Source organism: Monodelphis domestica, chromosome 5 (genome assembly GCF_027887165.1).
Source record: "Monodelphis domestica isolate mMonDom1 chromosome 5, mMonDom1.pri, whole genome shotgun sequence".
Lineage (NCBI taxonomy): Eukaryota > Metazoa > Chordata > Mammalia > Didelphimorphia > Didelphidae > Monodelphis > Monodelphis domestica.
This window is the reverse complement of record NC_077231.1, coordinates 319,259,243-319,283,251: the sequence shown is the minus strand read 5'-3', so window position 1 is coordinate 319,283,251 and position 24,009 is coordinate 319,259,243. Positions and strand designations below refer to the sequence as shown.

Sequence of the window (24,009 nt, the reverse complement as noted above, 5' to 3'; positions counted from 1 at the left end):
TGGCTTCAATTTCCTCCCAAACTCTCCTACCATGAGATTCTTCTGTTGGGCTTGACTGTCCAATACGCTGGCCTCCCATGCTAAAATTTCTCTATTCTTAGCTGAACAAGAAACAATCATCAAAGTCCAAATTCAGTCCTTTCCAATCATATGCTCCAAAGTCTAATCCTTGCAATGTGTGAATAATAGCTTCTTTCCTCTCCTCGAAGGAGTCTAGAGCACTCTCTGCTGAATTCTTTGTGTCTAGCTCGCAGCCTTATAAGCAGTGCTAATCTTCTGTCTAACAGCAAACACTTAAAATCAACATTAAGAAGATGAGAAGAAAAACAGCTAGAGACACCATTTTGATCTAAAGGGTGTCTGGCTTAGACCCAGTTATATCAAGAGACCCCAAATACCCCTGAAAGAGAAAAACTCTTTGGGGAAGAAAAGAAAAAGTAGCCAATCAATGACGGAAAAGTGCAAGGCAGCCAAACAAACCGTCAATTTTTGATTTGTGAGAAAACTGGATATTTGACGTGCATCTGCTGTGTTAACATGGGATGGAGGGTCAGAGGGCTTCGGGGAGACATCGGTGAGATCCCTGAATCTGCATGTTTCAACAAGAAGGCTCAAACAGTCTTACCTCAAGGGCACTAGGACTGGAGCAGATTCTTTGAGGATGTTTTCTCTGATCAAATCTTGCCTACATTTTTTAAAGGAGTCACTGAAAGGAGGACAAGTTTTCCTTTACTGAGAAAATCAGAGCAAAAAGCAGATGTAGATGTGCCACCTTGTCTCCCGCACAAGTTTGTACCTGTCCCAATATTACTGTTTTCTGAATTCGTAATGCTCTCTTTTCTTTTTAACCTGTCATAATGTATAATATCTTTTTCTCTGTCTTTCTCTCTTTCTCCCTCTCTCTGTCTTTCTCTGTGTCTGTCTCTCCCTCTCTCTGTCAGTGTCTCCCTCTCTGTCTCTCTCTCTGTCTCTGGCTCTCTGTCTCCAAGAATCTGAGAAAGGCAAGTTGCAAAAGTTAGTGACTCATCAAGATAGTCACAAATTATAATTCACTAGCTGTGAGCATAAATAGTGAGCTTTTATTTTTCTTACCTACATCAGAGTTTGGAATAGCTGCTGCACTGGGGGCTATCGTTACCTCAGCTGCAAGCGGTCCATCTCTCACTGTCCGGGTAACTTTGGAGTTACTGACATGCATCAGCTACACTTGCTCTTTGAAGGGAGAAATCAAATCTCCAGAAGATTCAGTAACTTTGGTTCCCATTTCCTATGACTATAGACCTGTGGAGATGTACAAGGATGCTTCCTATTTTAAAGGTGAGGAAAGAAGGGCTCAAAGAAAGATAGCCACTATGAGTGTTGGCCACACAGTCAATGAATCCCTAAGCCTTTGTTTATAGGCAGAATGTGCCAGGCACAGGGCTAAGCACTGCGGATCAAAAAAAAAAAGACAAAACACAAAGAAGAGCCCTGGTGGTCTCGAGAAGCCCCCACGTCCATGGTCGGTGCAAGACGGGAATAACCAGATCCCCAGGATTCCCACACGCACAGAACTCTTAGATGTCGGGGCTCTCTGAAGAGCAGCTCTTCTTGCCAGAGCAGTGGAAAGCTGGCTGCAGAGCCAAAGGTGAAACCGATTGGGTCTAGTCTTTGGCCAAATGTCTCTCTCTGGAATGAGCAGCCTCAAAGAGGAATTCAAATGAGTCAAACTGCCACCAAATCCCAGGGCCTCCCTCCTTCCCTGACTAATTAAAGCTTGACGCAAATGTTCTTCCACTTCGTTATAGACTCACAGAACACACTTGACAAGAGTATCATCAAAAGAGCAAAGAACAAACACAGTATTGGCACAAAGAAGTTCTGCTAATAGAATGTGAAAAATTGGAAAACGAGGCCGGAGAGAGCAGTCGGGAAATGTCCCAGATGAAGGTCCTTACGTAAATCGTCTGTGGCACTTTACATTGTCAGTGTACAATGGGAGTAATGGAAATGCCTGGGGAAGGAAGGAAGGACGGCGCCAATGAAAACGGTGTCGGGACCAGAACCTGCCGCAACAGGGGACCCAGGCGGCAGGATTCCCGGATCCAGCTTCCTTGGTTTTTCAACCTGGTTCAAAGTCCATTTCTTCTTTAATAAAACAGAAAACAGTTTGAAGAGACCTGAGAAATAAAGGCATTCTTTTCTTCATATGCATGAAGGCGGCACACTCTAATCCATTAAATGTGCCCCGCTCCCAACAATGCAGAACCAATTTTATTCACATGTGATTTGATTTTACTCCTTCGGGAAAGGCTACAAATCCAGAAGCAAACTTGGCTGCCCTTGTCATGCGTGAAGGCAGGGCCCCAGTTGGGTAAGTACCAGCATGACTTGAGAAACAATGCCACCACCCCTCGATGTCACCTTGGAAAAGCCTCTGAGCATGTTGACAATCTAGAAAAATCTCCCAGTGAAAAGTATCTCTTTGTCTCGTTCCCATAAAAAGGGCCTCTCTGAATGTCAGTTTAATTTCCAAATCCCCAGCCTTTGTATTTTGGGAGAAATCAAATTTCCAGTAATGGAGCCTGTGAACATCCACTAAATGGAAATTATTAATGAACAGACAAAGACACAGACTCTTTTCTCAGTCATTAACAATGATGTAAATCTGGTTAATCAAAATTGAACCCTTTCAAATGGGAAAGCGGCCCACCTTCCATAGTTCCATAAAATCTGTGAAAAGAGGGCCCATTAATTTCTTTTATTGCCCCAAATCATCGAGTTTTCTAAAGACACAATCAGGAAAGAACAGAAGAAAACTAAAAAAAAAAAAAACCCTTTTCATTGAGTTGCAAAATGGGATCCATCCAAAGGATGAAGGAATGATGGTATGAGAAAACAAAGGCAAACCTTCTTGGAAATTTCATAAGGATTTTTCTTTTTATAATTTTAAAAAAAGCTCAATATTGATCCCTTTGCCAAGATATGGTCAGCATATTCAATTAAGTGTGGTTGGGGACTGTTTGTATTGCTTATGTAAATCTAGTTCAAGTATGTTACTGCTGGCATGTGCAACTGCTTGCAGAGTTGGGGTAGGTCTGAGCACGCACTGCAGGCCTGGGTGGGCTTGACAAGTTTGTTCAAAAAAGGACAATACCTCTTTGTGAAGTGGCTGTTTACAAACTTATCAAATCAGACTCTGCTGTTTTATCTTGGCGCTGCCAGGTTATTAGCACTCTCACAGAGAAAGGCTTGTGCTCCGAATCAAATTCTTCGAGAAATTCAGAACCAACCAAACCAAAAAGCTCAGGCACGCCCTGGTCCAAAGGGGGGACTGAATTCAGAATATTCTTCAGCAAATTTTGACGGAGAAAAATGTCATTTGTAATGCTGTGAATGACTCGCCTGTGACAAAAGAGATGCATGATTCCCTTCATCCTAGCAGCAGCTCTGCGACTAGGGGAGACAGAGATAGTCTGTTCAGCTTAAAACAAATTCACAGATTTCATGAGCCTCCACGGCATGGAGAAACAGTTAGACGCTGGAGGAAGCGTAAAGCTCAGGTCATTAAGTCACACTTGGAGCTCAGAGCTCAGGAAGGAGCTGTGACCCAGATTCAAATTCCCCTTCCCACCTCTCCAGGCTTGACTGTCCTCATCCTACTCCGTGACCCAATCCTATGGGCTTACCCACTGTGTCATACATCATCAGCACGTTAACTAGTTTTTCCTAAAAGCTCACTATTTGCTTGGGGCTCCTGAAGAAACAGGGCCAGTGTCTGGAGACCCTAAAGGGGGGGGGCACTTTTAAAACTGTTTTGATTATGTACATCTGATTACTTTCTAATAATAAATTGAATGCATAAAATTTAAAAGTTTTACACAAATTCAATGCAGCTATTAAAAGTTCAAAATATTTATAGCAAGGCTCTGACAAGGGTTTTCTTTCTTTGTTTTTTAAACTGTCTTAGAATCAATACTGTGTAGGGCTAGGCAATGAGGGTTAAGAGACTTGCCTTATGTAAGGATCATACAGCTACAAAGTGTCTGAGGCCAAATTTGAACCCAGGGCTGGCTCTCCATCCAAGGAGCCATCTAGCGGCCACCCGGCATTCATTTCTAAGCTATATTAAGGAGCTGATTCAAACTGAATAAAATAAAAATTATCCTCCAGTTGATCAATGGTGAGGGTTTATGAATAGGAAATTTTCTAAGGCAGAAATCCAAGCTATCAATTTGCCATATGGGGGGGGCGGGGAATGTTTCAGATGAGTATTAGAGAAAAGCAAGTTAAAGAAACTTAGAGGCTCCACTTGATGCCTATTAAATTGTCAAACCTGACAACAAAGGGAAATAGATGTTGGAAGGGCTGTGGGAAAACTGGCACAGTGAAACACTGTGGAGCTGAGAATCGAGCCACCCTTCTGGAAAGCAATTTGGAATTATGAGCTAGTAAGAAAGTAGGAAGGAAATGAGCATTTCTTAAGGAACTTCCATGGGCCACAGACTCTGTGAAGAGCTTCACAAATAGCCTCACAATGACCTGTTTTCCCCATTTTACAGATGAGGGAAATAGAGGATAAGTGATTTGCACAAGGTTGATAGCAAGTAAGTGCCCAAAGCTAGATTTGAATTCAGATCTTCCTAACTCTAGTACAAAGCTCTATTCCCTATTCTGCCTACCTGCCTCTCAGTATTAGGTGATGAAAGAGGAAAAGACCTTCTATGTACTAAATTATTTAGAGCAGCAATTGTTGTGGTGACAAAAAACTGTGGTTTGGTAGTAATGCTTATCAAGCTACAAATTATGGGATACAGATGGAGTGGAATACTATTGTACTCTTAGAAGTAATAGAGATGATGGCAGAGAAACTGAGTCAATTTGTATGAACTGAGGCAGACAGGAGTGAGCAGAACCCGGAGAACACTTTGTATGCTAACAAAATAGCAGGAAGAAGTCTGATCAAGGGAATGACCAACCCCAATTCCAGAGGAGCCATCAAAAAAAGTCCTTCTGCCAGACAAGTGATGGACTCAGGGTGCAGACCAAGACCAACAGGCTCTGGACACAGCCAGTGAGGAAATTGTGTTTGGTGTGACTAGGGATCCTTGCTACAAAGGTTTGGTTTGGGGGGTTTTCCCCCTCAATGAGGTACAAAGAGAAAAAATGGATTTTTGCTCATTTAAAAATTAGTTTTGAAAATGGTTATGGATTGACCGCTCATAGTGCCAGGCCAGTGAAAGATTAGACTCAATAAATTAAATGAGGAGGGTGAGAAGAGAATACCCATGGCAGGTTTTTTAGAAAGCTCTTCTTCCCTTTCTTTCCATCATTACTCTCACTGAAGGGTTCTGGTCATATCAGGATATTGTGACTGACATCAGACACTGGAAGAGAACCATACATATGTGTGTATACATGTATATCTAGATTGAGAGTCACAAAAGAGAAAAACAGCTCCATCCCTGACCTCAAGAAACCTAGAATCCTGATAAGCAGGAGGGGAGCTGGATGTCGAGCTACAAGATATTAGATGAGGGAGGAGGCATCATTTTTAGATGGAAAAATCAAGGAAGGCTGCATGGAGAGGAGGACCCTTCTAATTCTCAAAGGCACAATTTTTGTAAAAGATGCCCTGGGAACATCCTCCAGGCATGGGCCATGCCTGATAATGTTCAGTCCCTAGGGTCAAACCAGCTGATGAGGCATTGACCAATTGGGCAGCATTATGGAGTCAGAGGGTCTGTGGCCTCAATCCCACCAAAAGTAAGTCCTCAATTGCCTGTCCCCCATTATCTAATCTGGGGCCTCAAGTCAATACGTTGAAGATCCCTCCATTTTGATAATAGGCCCTAGAGTATAGAAGAGGAGAATCCCAAAATGTGAAGCCCTGCTGTGGGGGAGAAGGAGAAGAAAGAAGACATGTTATAATTTGAGATCAGGAAGCACTTCCTAACCAACTGACAAGATTTTCTTGGGCACTGTGTGTATGCCAGGCCCCATGGTAGGTGTTGGGAATACAAATACTAAATGGACTCAGCATCAAAAACGATGCTCCTCCATCGCCTTTGTTCTCCTGTGTTGCTAGGCTACAGAAATGAACATGAGATTAGCAGGAGGAAAAGTGATCACAGCATCCTGGTGCCCAAAGGATCTCAGAGGCCACACAGGTAAACCCTGTGTGGGCTCAGTGCCTGGCATATCAGCCAGTCAAACGACAAGCACTTATTAAGCACCTGCTGTGTGCCAGGCACCAGTCTAAAGCACAGAGAATAGAAAGATGCAAAGAATGGCCCTTATTCTCAGGCTGCTCATATGGTACATGCTTCATCAATCTTCTTTCTATTTCTCCATCCACCTACCTCCCTACCTCCCTATATCTAAACAAAGGGCACTCAACAACTGGATAAGAGCCTGCATGACCCTGGTAAGTCACTTTACCTATTTGCCTCAGTTTCCTCATCTGTGAAATGGGGATAATGACAGCACCTACCTCTCAGGGCTGTTGTGACAACCAACTTAACTATAAATTGCCTGGCACAAAGTAGGTGCTATCTAAATATTAGCTATCATTGGCCATTATTATTATTACTAATATTACTATTATTATTATTATTATTCCCTCTCTATTTGGCCTCTCCAGCCACAGGGTACAACCCCCTGAAACAGCCCATTCCCCTTGGGCAAAATTCTAATCTCAAGAATATTGTCCTAACAGAACCCCCATCCCATTTTCCTCTCAATTATGTTCCACCCCATCATCCCCCTTGTTCCTAGTTGCTAGGGGCCAAGTCAAACAAATTCAAGGAACTAAGAGCCTAGACTCTGTAAGCTCCTGGCTATTTGATTAGTTATGTACTTTAATGGATTCTTATGTTAATTAAGAAATTCATGACCTCCTCTTTGCCCTCCATTCAAGTCCTCCCTTGGCAGCATGCCCATGGGACATTTCTACTACCCTGCCAGTGGAGGGGGGTGGGGGGAGTGGCTCTCCTCTAGGTCCTCTGGGAAAATGGTTCAGCAGAGATTGGCCTCAAGCTGTCATCTTTACAAGGACCTGAAAGACTGGCATCTCCCAGTGCTGCCTGGTGAGTGTCACAGACATGGCCAGCATGTAACCTGGTTGGTATCCTAGAAGGTATGTCGAAGGCTCACTGATCTCAATCAGCTGCCTCTATCTGGCCTAATGGATAACTTTCTCCAAGTACAAGGGGCACCCCGGAATCTGAAAGGAGGCTGAGGACCAGCTTCTCCCTGAGAACGACCTCCAATTCAACCTAGAGCTACTAAAAGGAGAGGAGAGCTGGGCATGTCTGTCCATCCACAGCAATCATCCTGCTCACTCACAGGCTCCCCACAGCCCAGCAGCCAGGTGACCTGCTACCCGGAGATAACAACATCAGAGCAGAAGGATACGAATGAGTTTTACATTTCTTCCTGCTAAGAATTTAACCAACCACATCTTTGTTTAGTCAAGGCCTCATGGGTAATGTCTACAGCCCACATTGCCAGGCCAACATGTAAATATATGTCAACATTTTGATTTATATACTATGGATGATCTGTTTACGCACACAGAGAGATGCACAAATTAGAGCTCTTTGGTGGTTTGAAACTCAATATACTTGATGAGGAAAGAATTCCGTGGTGAACTCTGGGAAAGGTTAAATACAAGAGTGTGCTTCCTACCATGGGAACGGACCTGTGGTCCCTCGATGTCAAGCTGAATGACAGCTTTCTAGAGCTCCGTCATGCCATGAAACCCTCACGTCGGAGCTCCAGAACTTTGCTTTAACCATGTGAAAACCGTGTTTCTTGGCTTGCTTCCTGGCAAAAAGTCCTGGTCAAGCCCAATCAGGAATGACTGAGGGATTCCAATACAGGAAAGGAAGAGTCTCTGTCCTCAAGGAGCTAACATTCTAATGGGGGGAGCCACAAGTAAGGGTGAAGGAGGGGGAGAAGGAAGAGAGGCCACTGATTAAGCATCTACGGGCACCATGCTGATGTGAATCAAAGCAAGCAGTCCCTGCTCTCCAATGGGCTGAGAGTCACGGGGGTGCTACCCAGGACAGCCAGATTCTGGGCCACATGGCATGGCCAGAATGTAGGCAGCATTTTGTGCAGGAGGCCAGGAAATGCCAAGATCCCAGCAGGTGAGATAAGCCAAAGCTCCTCCAGTGTCGGGGAAGCACTGTCCAAGGTGCTGGTCAATGGCCAGAGTCGGGATTGGAACTGACCCTGAGGCCGGATCCTACATAGTACTTGGAAATCACAAAGTTCCTTGCTCACCTATCCTTCAGTCATCACATGCAAGTTGATTCTCCTACAAGTAGAAGTCAACAGTCCAGAGAGAAGGTGCCAACTTTGCTTCAGGCTCTGGGAGACAGTGAATGCAGAGAAGGAGCTACTACCCGGGCCCTGCAGGGGACTCTCATCTTCTACAACCCTCCCCCCCCACAACAAAGTCAAAAAAGGAAGCTGAAATAAAGAGAATGGATAAGATTCCTCCTCACGTGGCATTCTTATGGCCTGAAGCAGAGAATCTGCACATAAGCCTAGATTTCTTGTACCACCACCACCACCCAGCACAGTGCCAGGCACAAAAGCATTACTTAAGCAAAATTTGTAACTGACTGATGTCATTGTCCCATGATGCTTGGTTTTGCCCTATGAAATCTCTCTTCCATGGGTCAGTCCTTTAAATATCTGATGGCTATCAGGAACCTTCTTCACTCTCCCAGCATCTTCCTTCTCCAGGCCCCAAATCTCCAGGTCTTAATATGTCACTGACTCAAGGCACTTTATTCTCTAGGTTTCTCTTCTGAACATGCTACAGCTTATCAGTATTCTTCCTAAATCACAGCCCTCAGACCTGAAGAAACACAGAATGGTAGCACCAGAAGGGTCCTTAGGGAGAATGTAGTCTAACTCCCACAGTCCACAGAGGAGGGAGTAGCAGCCATCAAGGTTAAGTTGGTTGTCCTGATCATACGTTAATTTGGTGGCAAAGTAGGGAAATCAAACCCTTGTTTGATACTAAGACATGTATTTTTTTCCATCCGGCCATGCTGGTATAAAGAAAAATGGACCACTTAGATGGCCTTGAAAAGAGTAAAAACACAAAGTTTCACATAGAAGTCTAGAGCTAAAGAGAACTTTCAAAGTCTCCCAAGTCCAGCCCCTTCACGGGGCAGAGGGAAGTGTCTCTTATCTCTTTCCCTAGATATCTGGGCAAGGAAAACATGGCTTGAGGCAGGAGGCTACAGAGGGCTTTACTGGCCCATTTCTCACAGTATAAAAGCATCAATGAAATAATTAGCTAAAAAATCCAATTAAACAGTATCTATTTGGTGTGTTTTGATCATCCTCAATTGTCTATCCTTTTGTGAATGTGACATGTTTCTGAGTGTTTCCAAAGCCACAAATAATTCTTTTTAAACATGAAGAACCATGAGCATCAAACACAATCAGCAGACTCTTTTCAAAAAACAATAAAAGCAGGCAATTTCCAAAGAACAAAGCCCAGATTGGCTGCCAGCTGGCACATCTACTTGTTACTAGGAGTTGAGACCAAAACTTTCACACTGAGTTCTGGCCATGCCTCTATTTAGGAAACAAAGGAAGTGACTGTTCCAAGGACAAACATACCCTTAATTATGGATTCCGCAGCATACAGATCTCGTCTGTAGGTCACCTAAAGGACAGAAAAACCTCATTAGACTTAACAGAGCAGGAAGGAATGTACAACCAATAAAATAATGCCCTAGAGCACATTCTTAATACCAGAAAGGCTATAAACCAATGATAATGTCAATGTTTTCATTATATAATAAATACCACTGGCAATCCACATGAAAAAAAAATTATATCTGAGTTCTGCAAAAGTTTGAAGACTGTTTCCAAGCCTTTGGACACCCAGAGACTTCATATGGCAGCAGTCATGAAATGTTTGTTAATCAAAGAATTTTTTAATATTTTCCACAAACCCTGGAACATGGGTTTAGCCATCATTAAAGCTGGTATTCAGAAGGCCATGTTTGGGGTATCATTATCCAAAAGCAAGTTCTGATGACAAGGAAATGTCAGCATCACAAAAATCACCAGATTGTTTACTCAATTGCAATGAAATGCTTCTTAAATGTCACTCCACATAAAGGAGGATTTCAGGCTGGAGAGAATGAATGCTCCCATGAACACCCAAGTTAGGATCACAAAGCTCAGAAACCTTGAGGATCACAGACATTCCAAAAATGGGGCCCCAGGGAAACAGGCAGAGACCACAGCAAGACAGAGTCTACCGCAAAGCTGAAGATCTATGAATGGCTTCTCCCTGGTTATCTATGATGCATGCAAGGAAGGGCCCACTTGTCCCAGGATCTTTGCTCTCCATGCCTGTCCAGGACGGACCCAGTCATAACAGCTGACATTTAGGTAGCATTTTACAGTTTGCAAAGCACTTTACAAATATGATTTTGTTTTATCCTCACAACAATACTGGAAGGGAGGTGCTATTATTCTTCCTGTTTTACAGATGAGGAAACTGAGGCTCTGGTCTTGACCATGATCACAGCCATAAGTAGCTTAAGTAGGATTTGGTTCAACCAGACTGTCAGGCTGCAGCCATTAGGCTGGGAGCCAGGGCTAGAAATGAAGTAGTCCCTGACGCTAGGAAGCTTGCATTCTCCTGGGGGAAAACAATGTGTTCACCAATAAATGAATAGAAATTACACACAAAACGAACACAAAACAATTTTGTGGGAGGGCAGGCAGTAACAACTGGCTGACACGGGACTCAGTAAAGGAGCCTTGATTCCAGGGTCAATCCTCGACTATCACTTAAGGAGAACATTCCAGGCATGGGGAATAACCAGGGGAAATGCCTAAAGTTGGATTAAGGAGGAACAGTGAGGAGCTTGCGTCACTGCTGGGGCAGGGGCATTGGGGAACAGGACAAGGTGTGCCCCAGAATCGTAGGGGGGACCAAGGGACATGGGTCTAATTTCCTATTTGTTCATGGAAGTCATAGGGATCACTGCAGATGGCCTGGGAGTGAGCAGTTAAAATGGGCAAATCTTCACTTCCACAAGACACTGGGGCAGTTGGGGTGTGGAATAGGGAGACAACTGGGAGAAAGACTAACCATCAAGCTACTGCGATACTCCAAGCATGAAGGAATGAAGGCTTCAGTAGCACTGTGGCAACGTCAAAGGAGAGGAGTATTGGCAAGACGTGTCACAAGCGTAAAAGTCTACAAGACTTGGGTACAGAATGGACATGGAAAAGCAGTGAAGAGTTGAGGATGACAAGGTGCTGAGCCTCACTGAAAAAGAATGATGGTAGCCTCTATGGCCAGAAGGAAATTAAGAAGGGGGGACTGGAAGAGGGGGAGATGATGAGTTCTGTTGTAGACTCTTAAGTTTAAGGTGTCAATGAGACAACCAGTTCCAGATGTCCAATCAGCAGCTGGAGATGCAAGACAAGACAGAAGTTCAACAGAGAGTAACCTCTAGAGAAGCCGACTTGAGAATCATTAGTATAAACATGACAGCAGAATCCACAGGAGCTAACACTGTCAAGAGAAAGGCCCTAGGACAGAGACCAGGGGGATACCAGCAAAAGACACTGAGAAAAGCACTCAGATAGGATGGAGAGACAGACAGACAGACAGACAGACAGACAGATAGACACAGAGAGAGAAACAGAGACAGAGAGAGAGACAGAGACAGACAGAGAATAAAACAGGATGGAGGAAAGATACAGCGGGCATTCTAACTAAAGCCTCCTTCTAAGGTGACCCCCATATTTATTAGGCTATAAATGATGACTCTTGGGTCATCATTTAATCAGTTGCAAATTATTTCTGTTATCTAAACAGTTAGGTAGCGAATCAAATACTTTACTATCACTAAGTAAAAAGAACTCTTTAAAAAATTGCTAAGCCCTGAGTAGTAGGATATTATTATTAAAGTGAGTCTTAATGTTCAATTTGATTTTAGCTGAAGTCAGCCTTATAAACCAAAGCCTGGCTTCTTTACCCAAGGCTCTTTTCCCCTTTCAGATTAGATAATTAATTATATAAACAAGAAAGACAGCTAAATTACTTTTCTTCTATAGATTTTGCCCTATAAACTTTGACAGGCCTACCATACACAGATTAAATCTTCTTTGATTTTTATTAAAAATTCTGTACAGAAAGCATTGTTGGATACCTTAATTACCCTTCTCAACAGCCATATGTCAGTTTAATTAAAATAATTTATATCAAATGTCTGAAAGAAATATTAAAGGCACCCAAAGTTAAACTGACATTACCTGTTTGCACAAAAAACACTAAATGCAATGTCTATCCTTCTTGATATTAAAAATACAAACAAAATATATGAATGAATGGACACATTAGGGAGGATAGACCTGTGATTTTGTCAAATTTGGAATGCCCTCCACCAAAACAGATTTAAATGCACCTTTAACTTAGAATCTGAGAATTACCTGAGCTTCTGAGAGTTTAAGTGACTTGACCACAGTCATATAGCTAGTAAGTTTCAAAGGCAGGATTTGAACCCAGATCTTCCTGACTCCAAGATCAGGATTCGCTACATCTAGCATTTCTATAGTGTTTGGAGGATTGCAAAGCACTTTACAAATTTGATCTCATTTTATCTTCACACCCTTGAGATGGAGATGCTACCATTATTCCTTATTTCACAGAAGAGGGACCTAAAAGTGGGGCAATTTGCCCAAGATCACAAACTAGGAAATGTTTGATTCTGAATTTGAACTCATGTCTTCTTGACTCTAAGTTCAATGCTTTCTCCACTATACCACTCAGCTGCTTCATACTACGTTTTGGGTGGTGTGTATGATTATGTATATATTTAGTGAGTCAGTGTGAATGTATATACCCCTACATACTAAATATATATATATATATATATGTGTATATATATATATATATGCACACACACACATGTGCCTTTCACTTAAATAATTGGATTTGAAATATCAAAAATATTAAAATCCTATATTGACAGGATCCAATTCTATTAAGAAAACTATTAGAAATATATATTACATGAAATAAATTATCATATTAAAATATAGTGTGATTTCTAGCCAAATTATATGTCTCTCACATCTAGGCTAAACATAATCTATTGGTTCCATGATATATGTGACTGTAGGTGTATTAATGGCCTCAAGATCAGTAGTAGTAGTAGCAGTCTCGGTAACCGAGGATGACGATTGTCTTTGTGCATTTTCCTCTATGATAGACGAGTGTGCACAAAGACACTTGTGCGTGAAGGAGATTTAAGTGGAAAAGTCGATGCACAGAGACAGTCCCACTCTCTCGGCGTTGGAAGCCTGGGTCCAGTGGCACGAAAAGTCGTTACACCTGGAGACTTCCTCAGCTGCATTGGATGGCCATGTTGTCCTTTGTGCTCCAACACGCCCTGAGCACTCCACAGTGCTTCGCTGCGTCGCCATCTCAGCCGTTGAACCTTCTTATTGGTTTCTTCCGCCTGTTCCGCCGAAGCAGTCTTCACATGCTGGGTGAGCAAAGCCCTGGTTCACCGGGGTCAATGATGACCCGATGGCTACCCTCACAAGGTTTAGCCAGCCTGTCGAAGCTGTTGCCTGGGGTGTGGCTGCTGCCGCATGCTAGCAGCTACTGGGAGCCACAAGTGAGAGCTGGGTGTCAGGTGAGGGTCAGAGGCTGGAGAGCTGCCCTAGGAGGGCACGACAAGCCCTCCATACCAGAGATACTACTCCTCCCTCAAGATCAGTAATGAGCATTAAAGCACTTAAACACTCCCATCTATCCTACCTGTGTCTTTCCCTCCATTTGCTCCTCCACTGCCCTGGTTCAGTGCCTGCCCATCCTCTTCCACCCATTACAACAAACTCCTCAATGCTCTCCTGGTGTCCTGTCTCTCCTCATCTCACCCCACCCCTGCCCCAACCCCCATGTCATTCAATAAAATCTGCGGGCTGCCTCTTCCCTCCAGGATCCAAAAGATCTGCGTTCAAAGCTCTTCACAACTCAGCTTCTTCCCACTTTTCCAGTCTTAAATTTATTCAACTCCATATGCTTTAGCATCCAAATTGACTGGTTTTCTTGCTGGTCCTCCACTATGATGCTCCATCTCTTGGATCTGTTCCTTTCCAATGGTGGCCAGTGGCTATGACAGGAATCTGCCCCTCATCTTCCCTCACCCCACCCCTTTAATATGACCTTCCATTAACATTCTATAAGCCCATAATACACAAATATCTAGTTAGGTATATGTTGTCTTCCCATGAGATTAGCATTTTTCAAAATAATTTTTATTGATATTTTCTGTTTCTTACATCAAAATAATATCATATCTCTCCTTCCCCTCCCTTGAAAACCACAGCATATGATAAACTGGGGGTATTTTTATTTTATTTTTTAAAACACTTACCTTCTGTATTGGAATCAATACTATGTATTGGTTCCCAGACAGAAGAGTAGTAAGGGCTAAGCAATGGGGGTCAAGTAACTTGTCCAGGGTCATACAGCTGAGAAGTGTCTGAGGCCAGATTTGAATCTGGGACCTCCCATCTCTAGGCCTGGCTCTCAATCCACTGAGATACCCAGCTGCCCCCAATTGTGGGTATTTTTAGAGAGAAAAAAATTAACTATTTTCAACGTTAAATATTTCTCAATTATATATTTTAACAATTTTTTTTTCAATTTTGAGTTTCAATTCTCTCCCTCTCCATGAGAAGTCAAGCAATTTGATTTTGATCATACATGTAGGGTCATGCAAAATACATTGCCACATTAGCCATGTTGCAAAAGAAAAGATAAGCAAAATAAAACAGCATTTTTAAAGTCAGCTTCAGTCGGCATTCAGAATTCATAAGTTCTTTCTCTGGGGGTAGATAGAATTTTTCATTGTTGGTGCTTTAGAATTGACTTTGATTGTCTTGATCAAAACAGCTAAGTCTTTCAGTTGATCATTGTTCAGTTTTGCTGTTACTGTGTACAATATTCTGTTGGTTCTGCTCATTTCACTTTGTATCAGTCCATATAAATCTTCCCAGATGTAATAGCATAACAGTATACTACCACAATCAGATACCACAATTTGTTCAGCCATTCCCCAACTGATAACATTCCCTTAGTGTCCAATGCTTTGTCCCCACAAAAAGAACTGCTATACATATTTTTGTACAAATAAATCTTTTTCTCTTTTCTCTGATAGCTTTGGGATATATACCTAGTATTGCGTTATTGCTGGATCAAACAATCTGCAGTTTTATCGCCCTTTGGTTGGAGCTCCAAATTGTTCTTTCAGAATTGTTTGACCACCTCACAACTACACCAGTGGTGCATTAGGGTCCCAATTTTCCCACATCCCCTCTAGCATTTGTCACTTTCTTTTTCTGTTAGCCAATCTGATAGGTGTGAAATGATCATCTCAGAGTTGTTTTAATTGGTTTCTCTAATCAGTAGTGATTTAGAACATTTTTCCATGTGACTTTTGATAGCTTTGATTTCTCCTTCTGAAAATTGCTCTTCATATCCTTTGACCATTCACCAGCTAGGAAATGTCTTGTATTCTTATAAATTTGACTCAGTTTTCTGTAGATTTGAACAATGAGACCTTTATCAAAGTAACTTCCTGTAATTTTTCCCCCACTTCAGTTTCCCTTTTAATTTTGGCTGCAGTGGGTATATTTTGTTTCTGCAAAAATATTTTAATTTGCTATAATCAAAATTATCCATTTTATATCCCATAATTCTCTCTACTGTTTTATCCTAAGTTTCCCTCCTTATTCATAGATCTGACAAGTAAACTATTTAATGCTCCTTTAACCTGCTGGTGATATCACCCTTCATATCAAAATCATGTTTGATCTTATCTTGGTATATGGTATGAGGTCTTGGTCTATATCTAGTTTCTGCCAATCTGTTTTCCAGTTTTCCCAAAATTTTTTGTCAAATAGTGAATTCTTGTCCCCAAAGCTCAGATTTTTGTGTTTATCAAACACAAGATTACTATGGTCATTTTCTGCTATGTATTGTATAACTAATCTATTCTACTGGCCCATCACTAGATTTCTTAACCAATACCATACTATTCTGATGATTGTTGCTTTTTAATATAGTTTGAAATCAATACTTTTAGGTCACCTTCCATCACTTTTTTTTCATCAACTCCCTTGATATTCTTAACCTTTTATTCCTCTAGATGAATTTCATTATTGTTTCTTCTAGGTCCATAAAATATTTTTTGGTAGATTGAGTGGTATGTCACTGAATAATTACATTAATTTAGGTAGAATTGTCATTTTTATCATAACAGTTCAGTCCCCTTGTGAGCAATTAATATTTCTCCAATTGCTAGATTTTTTATTATGTTTTTGTAAATTTACATGAAATAACAAATTTCCTCACAGTTTTCCTAAGTTCTATAATTGAACTTATCTCCCTGATTTCTTCCTTTCCCCCTCCCAATGCTAGCAGGTGATTCAATATGGGTTACACATGTATCATCTTACAAAACATATTTCATGTTGTTCATTTTTTGTAAGTAATCATATAAAGCCAAAACCCCCAAACTCAAGCCCAAATGAACAAGTGAAAAACCCCATGCTTTCATCTGCATTCCAACTCCAACAGTTCCTTCTCTGGAGGTGGATAGCACTCTTTGTCATAAATCCCTCGGAATTATCCTGGATCATTGCATTGCCGATAGTAGCTAAAGCTATCACATTTGATCATTACACAATATTGCTGTTACTGTACACAACATTCTCCTGGTTCTGCTTATTTCACTCTGCATCAGTTCATGGAGGTCTGTCCAGCTCTTTCTGAAATCATCCTGTTCATCATTCCTTACAGCACAATAGTATTCCATCACCATCATATGCCACAATTTGCCACAAAAAATAACAGTTGCTAGATTTATTAATAGATAGATATATTTTTCAGTTGTATAGAGTTGACTTTATTTAGATTATTTTCCTCTGAAATTGCCTGCTTAGAGTTAGGGTTATCCATTAATGATTTATGAATTGGGGAATGGCTTTAATTCTTGTGAATCTAATTCAGTTCCCTATGTATCATAGAAATAAGATCTTCATTAGAGAAATTTACTCAAAAGATATTTTCCCAGTTTCTTGATTCTTTTTTTCATTTTAGCGACATTCATTTTGATTGTGCAAAAACTTTTTAATTTTATGTCATCAAAATTATCATCTCTCCTCCTATGAAACGCTATCTCTTGTTTGGTCATGAGCTTTCTCCTATCCGTAGATTTGAGAGGTAATTTCTTCTACATTCCTCCAATTTGCCTATGGTGTCACCCTTTTCATTTATATCATGTATTCATTTTCCCTTATTTTGGTATATACTGTGAGATATTATTGTATGTGTTGTTTCTGCCAAACTACTGCTCATTTTCCCCAACAGTTTCTATGAAATAGTGAGAAGCTAAGAGGCCCAGTGGATAGAGCACCAGTCCTAGAATCAGGAAGACTTCAGTTCAAATTTAGCATCAGAAAAAAAAAAGGAAGACAGGAAGGAAGAAGGGAAGAGGAGAAAGGGAGGGAGGGAGGAAAGAAAAACCTAGCAACAGATACTTATTAGCTATGTGACCCTGGAAAAATCACTTAACTTCTATTTGCCTCAATTTCCTCATATGTAAAATTGGGATAATAACAGCATCTACCAAAGAACGTAACCCTAAAGTGCTTTGCACAGTTCTTAGCACACGGTAAACACTAGGTATAGCTTAGCTATTATTATTACCTCTAATAGTTGGAGTCTTTGAGCTTGACAGATACAAGTTTACTCTATTCATTTGTTTCTGTATACTATGTACCTAATCGGCTAAGTGGCAACCTTTTCTTCTTGTGATTCAGTTGCTTCAGCTATTCCCAACTCTTTAAGACCCAATTTGTGGTTTTCTTGGCAAAGACACTAGAGTGGTTCACCATTTCCTTCAACTCATTTTACAGATGAGGAAACTGAGGCAAACAGGGAAAAGTGACTTGCCTAGGGTCACACAGCTAGTAAGCGTTTGAATCTGAATCTGAACTCAGGAAGATGAGTCTTCCTGCTTTCAGGTCCAGGACTCTATCCACTGTGCAACCCAGCTGCCCTAAGGTTACATTTCTTACCCTGCACCAAATTATTTCAATTATTAAAGCTTTGTAATATAGTTTGAGAGCTGCTACAGCTCTGACCCCTTCCTTCTCGTTTGTTTCCTTTGATTCCCTTAACAGACTTGATCAGATGAATTTTGTTATAGGTTTTTTCCTAGCCCTTTTAAGTGATTCTTTGGTAGTTAGATTGGTATGGCAATGAGTAAGTGGTCATTTTTTATTATATTGTCTCAGCCTACCCATGAGCAGCTAAAATAGTTCTTTAACCATTTAGATCTGTCTTGATTTGTGTGAGAACTGGTTTATAATTGTGTTCGTGTAGTTCTGATGTGTGTCTCGGCAGGTACACTCCTCGAGATTTTAAACCAGCTGTAGTTCCTTTAAATAAAATTTCCCTACCTCTTTCTGCTGGATTTTGGTGGTAAGATGCATGAGTGAGTTTATTACACATCCCACAACCTTGTTAACATTGTTAAACCTTTTCCACTGGTTTTTAGTTGCTTCTCTAGGTTCAAAAGTTGTTATTTTGTTTTCTCTGCTTATACTTTCAATCTCTCATTGCATTGCTATAGCTATGCACAGTTGGGGTTTTTGTGCATAGTAATGGTGATGATAGAATAGTAATGAATAGTGACAGTGATGATAGAAATCCTGGCTTTAGCTCTGACCTTATTGGAAAGGCTTCTAGCTTACCCTCATTATAAATTATACTGGCTCGTTGTTTTAGACAGACATTGCAAAGCTCCATTTATTCCTATGCTTTCTGGCATTTTTAGGAAGAATGGATGTTGCATTTTGTGAAAAGCTTTTTTTCTGAATGCACTGAAAATTACAAAATTGTTTTTGTTATCAACATGATCAATAATGTCTGTAATTTTCCTACTATTGAACCAGTCTTGCATTCCTGGAATAAATCCAGACTGGTCAGAGTATAAGATTTCTGTGAGGGGCAGCTGGGTAGCTCAGTGGATTGAGAGCCAGGCCTAGAGACGGGAGGTTCTAGGTTCAAATCTGGCCTCAGACACTTCCCAGCTGTGTGACCCTGGGCAAGTCACTTGACCCCCATTGCCTAGCCCTTACCACTCTTCTGCCTTGGGGCCAATACACAGTATTGACTCCAAGAAGGAAGGTAAGGGTTTAAAAAAAAAAAAGATTTCTGTGACATATTTTTGTTTCATCTTTAAACCCTTACCTTCTATCTTGGAATCAATCTTGTTTTTGGTTCCAAGACAGAAGAGAGTGGTAAGAGGTAGGCAATGGGATTGAGTGACCTGCCCAGGGTCACACAGCTAGGAAGTGTCTGAGGCCAAATTTGAATTCAAGAATTTGTCTCCAGGTGTAGCTACTAATCTACTGCTTTTGTAATATGTTTCTGTAGTCTCCTTGCTAATATCATATTTAAGATTTTTGCAGCAATAATCATTAGGGAAAATGGTCTATAGCTGTGTTGGTGAAGGTGTGGCACATGTGCCCCAGAATGCCAGAGGGGAACACTTCCTCCCTCTAAGTCTGGGATAATGCAAGGGGTTCACAGGCAGTTTGAAGGTGCAGTTTAGGCACACAGTCTCTAAAAGGTTCACCAACACTGCACTATAGTGTTTTTTTTTTCCCTACTTTTTGGCTCTCCCTGGTTTAGTTATCAAGACTGTGCCCTAGGTCAGAAACTCATCTTTATTCAATGCAGGGATTTTTAAAAGCTAAAAGAAATTTCAAGCTGATCTGGTTAGAATCTTTACCTCATGCTGAGAAGCTGTGACCAACCCAAGGGGATGGTAGAACCTTCCAACCAGTGCTGTCCACCCTCTTCAGGTAGTTCCTAAGACAAACTGGTATTCATCAGTTCTGTCTTGCCACAATCTACATCCAACTCACATTCTGTGCCATTGAATCCCGTCATCAGGAGTTCTAGATAACTGCACTAGACCATTCAGAGGCTCCAGACAGTCTCGACTCATACCAAAGTAGCCAGATGTGTCCAAAAATATATATATGAAAGGAATGTTCACCTGCTGGCTATTGTGCCCATTGGATGAGGCCCATGTCTATTCAGACAAGCTTCTAGAACTGTCCTACCCCTCCACCCTAAAAAAATCAAGGAGTAAAAACGATCTAATCTGCTGGTCTACCCATTTCTCATTCTGGATCTATGACCTGGGCTAGGCTGGGCCCCCTAGCTCCTTCTCAGTCACACAGAGAGGGTCCTTTGGGTGGAGTAAATAGGGAGCAATCAGTGAGAAGTCACAAGAAGGAAAAAGAGCATCAGGGTGATATGAAAACAATTTCCATGCTGTTAGAAAGGTATGGCACTGCTGGTCTGACGTGAAGCCACAAAGCATGGGCACAGAGGTTGAAATATATTGTGTGTGTCCAACACTGTGAGTTTCTGTGTCTGTGTGTGTGAGAGACAGAGACAGAGAGAAAAAGAGACAGAGAAAGTGAGACAGACAGACAGATATAGAGAGATGAAGAGATACAGAGAGACAGAAATAGAGATAGAGAGAGATAGAGACAGAGAGAAACAGACAGAGACAGAGAGAAACAGACAGAGAGAGACAGAAATAGAGATAGAGACAGAGACAGAGGGAAAAAGAGTCAGGGAGAGAGAGACAGACAGAGAGATGAAGAGAGACAAAGAGAGACAGAAATAGAGATAGAGAGAAAAAGAGTCAGAGAGAGACAGACAGACAGAGAGATGAAGAGAGAGAGACAGAAATAGAGACAGAGAGACAGACAGAGAGAAAAAGAGACAGAGAGAGATACAGACAGAGACAGAGAGAGATGAAGAGAGACAGAGAGAGAAAGAGACAGAAATAGAGACAGAGAGAGAGAGACAGAGAAAAAGAGACAGAGAGAGATACAGATAGAGACAGAGAGAGACAGAAATAGAGATAGAGACAGAGACAGAGAGAAAAAGAGTCAGAGAGAGAGACAGACAGGCAGAGAAATGAAGAGAGACAGAGAGAGACAGAAATAGAGATAGACAGAGAGACAGAGACAGAGAGAAAAAGAGACAGAGAGAGTGAGAGACAGAGAGACAGAAATAGAGACAGAGAGACAGACAGAGACAGAGAGAAAAAGAGTCAGAGAGAGACAGACAGACAGAGAGATGAAGAGAGACAGAGAGAGACAGAAATAGAGATAGAGACAGAGAGACAGAGACAGAGAGAAAAAGAGACAGAGAGTGAGACAGACAGAGAGACATACAGAAATAGAGAGGGGGGGAGGGAGGGAGGGAAGGAAGGGGAAGAGAGGAGAGGGAGGGGAGTGGGGAAGGGAAGGGAGGGGAGGAGATGAGATCTCATCTGTTACCACCCAGGGACACCAGCCAAGCCCAGACTCTCAGGCTGAAGCACACTCTACCTTGGCTCTACCATTCTCAGCCCAAGCCAGGGGCTGGGTCTCATCAGGCCACATCAAAGGGACCAGCATCAGAATTTTTTGGCATTCTCAAAATAGCCAAGCAATGTGCAGCCATGTGACTGGCAGCTGTGGGCAGCCATTTGCCCCCACCCCCTTGGCCACTGTCTCTCTCACACCCAGGATGCCAAAGGCCGGTAGTAGTAGTCCCAGGTCGTGTGCTTATTCCAAAGATGCTGCTATCAACATTTTGGAGTGCCGCCTTTGAAATGACCATGCCCTTGGGCACATTCCTTTTTGGCTCTTCAGATACCAGAACCAGAGGGTCCTGGATGACAGCAGAATCACTGGATTAACTCTGTCACCTCCCAAAGTATCTCTTCAGGGAAGCTACGTGGCACAGCAAATGGAAAGCTCTAAGTGGGGTCAGGAAGACTTGCGTTCAGATATAGCCTCAGACACTTATTAACTGTATGACCCTGGACAAGTCCACTTAACCTCTCTTTGCCTCCATTTCTCATTTGTAAAATGGGCATAATATTAGCACCCACCTCCAGAGTTACTGTGAGGATTAAATGAGAGAATATCGGTAAGATATTTAGCCCAGGATCGGGCCCAAACGGAGATGCTAATCGATGTGGTACCTCAGCCACAGGGATCCCCTGAGATAACACAGAGAAGCTTTTTGTTAACCTGAGGCCCATGAAACAGCTGCTATTCTTATCATCTTTGTTTAAAAAAAAGTCTCATTTATTGTCCCACCTTGCACAGCAGATGCCAAAGCATTCCATCCAAGAGCTGGCAAGAGAGACAAATTAAGCCTCCAGCCGGGCTTGGTGCCCAGAGCACGAATAAGGCCACTTACAGGCTGCACAAAGGAGGCAGAAGCACGAAGAGATGGTTTTTAAAGGGAGAGGCAAGATCCTCGGGAATCACCCCAAGAAATAAAAGCTTTGCTTACAGAATCGTCAGCCCCCAATGCCTTTCCAGGTGTGACGTGGCCTTCCCAAAGCCAGGAGGCCGAACAGGCTGCCCTGCTGTCTAGGGATGAGGAGATCCCACATTCCCTTCTGAAGCTCCAGCATCTCTGCAGACCCGATTCCTAAGGACGGACTCTTTCCCGTCTTGGAAGCAGGGCGGGTGACATGGATCCCTCTGCACCCTCCACAGACTGATGGTTAACTTCTAAAAATCGAGTGGCCACAGCCCCAGGGGAAGGGCATCATCGTAACAAGCTGGCTCGCATCTACAGCACAGAGAAGGTGAGCAGAGCCCCCAGCAGTGCGGAGCAGCGAGACCTCTGTGAAGACGCCCCACCTGTGGACGGCTCTCGCGCCTTTCCACTGCCCAGCCTGGAGTCCATAGTAAGCATCAAACAAGGGAGCCGCCCAAACCCATCAGGAGGCTGAGAAATAAGGGGAGTGGACAGGCGAGGAGACAAAGTGGTGAGGAGAAGCCCACAGGCTGAATGTTCCTTCTGGCTTTGGGATGGGACCCCACACAGAGAGAGGTACAAGGCAGAGAGCCACAGAGAGGGCATCTACAATACTGATTAGGGTTCATTGGCCACACTGGAAAGTTCACTAAGAGGCCGGGCCACCTGGCCCAGCTGAGCAATCCATTCAGCCATGCCAGCCCCGTCAACCCATGGGCGTCAGTGTCTGAACATGTCCTGAGACGCCCTGTACATTTGCACAGATATTAAGGACAACAAAGGATTGTGACACAGAAATGACACGGAGACTGTGAGAACATCCTCACCTCCAACAGACGTCGACAGTTAGACACCCATGTTGGCATCATTTTCACCGTGGGGATGGGCCCACAGGCTCCCCAGAATCCACCTGGGATTGGGGGGTTTTAACTAAGGAAAAGATAAGATTTTACTAATAAAATTGTGGGTGTGCTCATTTTACACTGGCCCACGAATTTACTCAGTCCAGTTCCCACTGCCACAACTGGGCTCCTGGTCACCTCCACCATGCATGTCATCTTCTGGTGAAGTCATTTCCTCCCATCCTTCAAAGCCCAACTAAGGTTCCTCCTCCTCCATGCCAACATACTAACCCTCCAACATCTACAGGCTGAACATGATCCCTCCTTGTTCTTGGTTCTTTTTAACTAAACCAAGAAAAGACAAGGAAGGAAGGAAGCAAGGAAGGAAGGAAGGAAGGAAGGAAGGAAGGAAGGAAGGAAGGAAGGAAGGAAGGAAGGAAGGAAGGAAGCAAGGAAGCAAGGAAGCAAGGAAGCAAGGAAGCAAGGAAGGAAGGAAGGAAGCAAGGAAGGAAGGAAGGAAGCAAGGAAGGAAGCAAGGAAGCAAGGAAGGAAGGAAGGAAGGAAGGAAGCAAGGAAGGAAGGAAGGAAGGAAGGAAGGAAGGAAGGAAGCAAGGAAGCAAGGAAGCAAGGAAGCAAGGAAGCAAGGAAGGAAGGAAGGAAGCAAGGAAGGAAGGAAGGAAGCAAGGAAGGAAGCAAGGAAGCAAGGAAGGAAGGAAGGAAGGAAGGAAGCAAGGAAGGAAGGAAGGAAGGAAGGAAGGA

General features: G+C 42.6%; 1 protein-coding gene across 7 annotated transcripts in view; it reads right to left on the bottom strand.

Annotated features, from left to right (window-relative positions):
• CRPPA (CDP-L-ribitol pyrophosphorylase A) overlaps window positions 1-24,009 on the bottom strand; it is a 249,321-nt gene that overhangs the window by 167,872 nt on the left and 57,440 nt on the right. For all 7 annotated transcript variants that reach the window (XR_473753.3, XR_473754.3, XR_008912541.1 and 4 more), the window contains exon 5: window positions 9,628-9,673. Coding sequence is in view for 4 of the 7 variants with exons in the window: in XM_007505429.3 (XP_007505491.1) it covers window positions 9,628-9,673 (46 nt within the window). In the remaining 3 variants the exon portion in view is untranslated. The remainder of the gene's footprint in view (window positions 1-9,627; window positions 9,674-24,009) is intronic.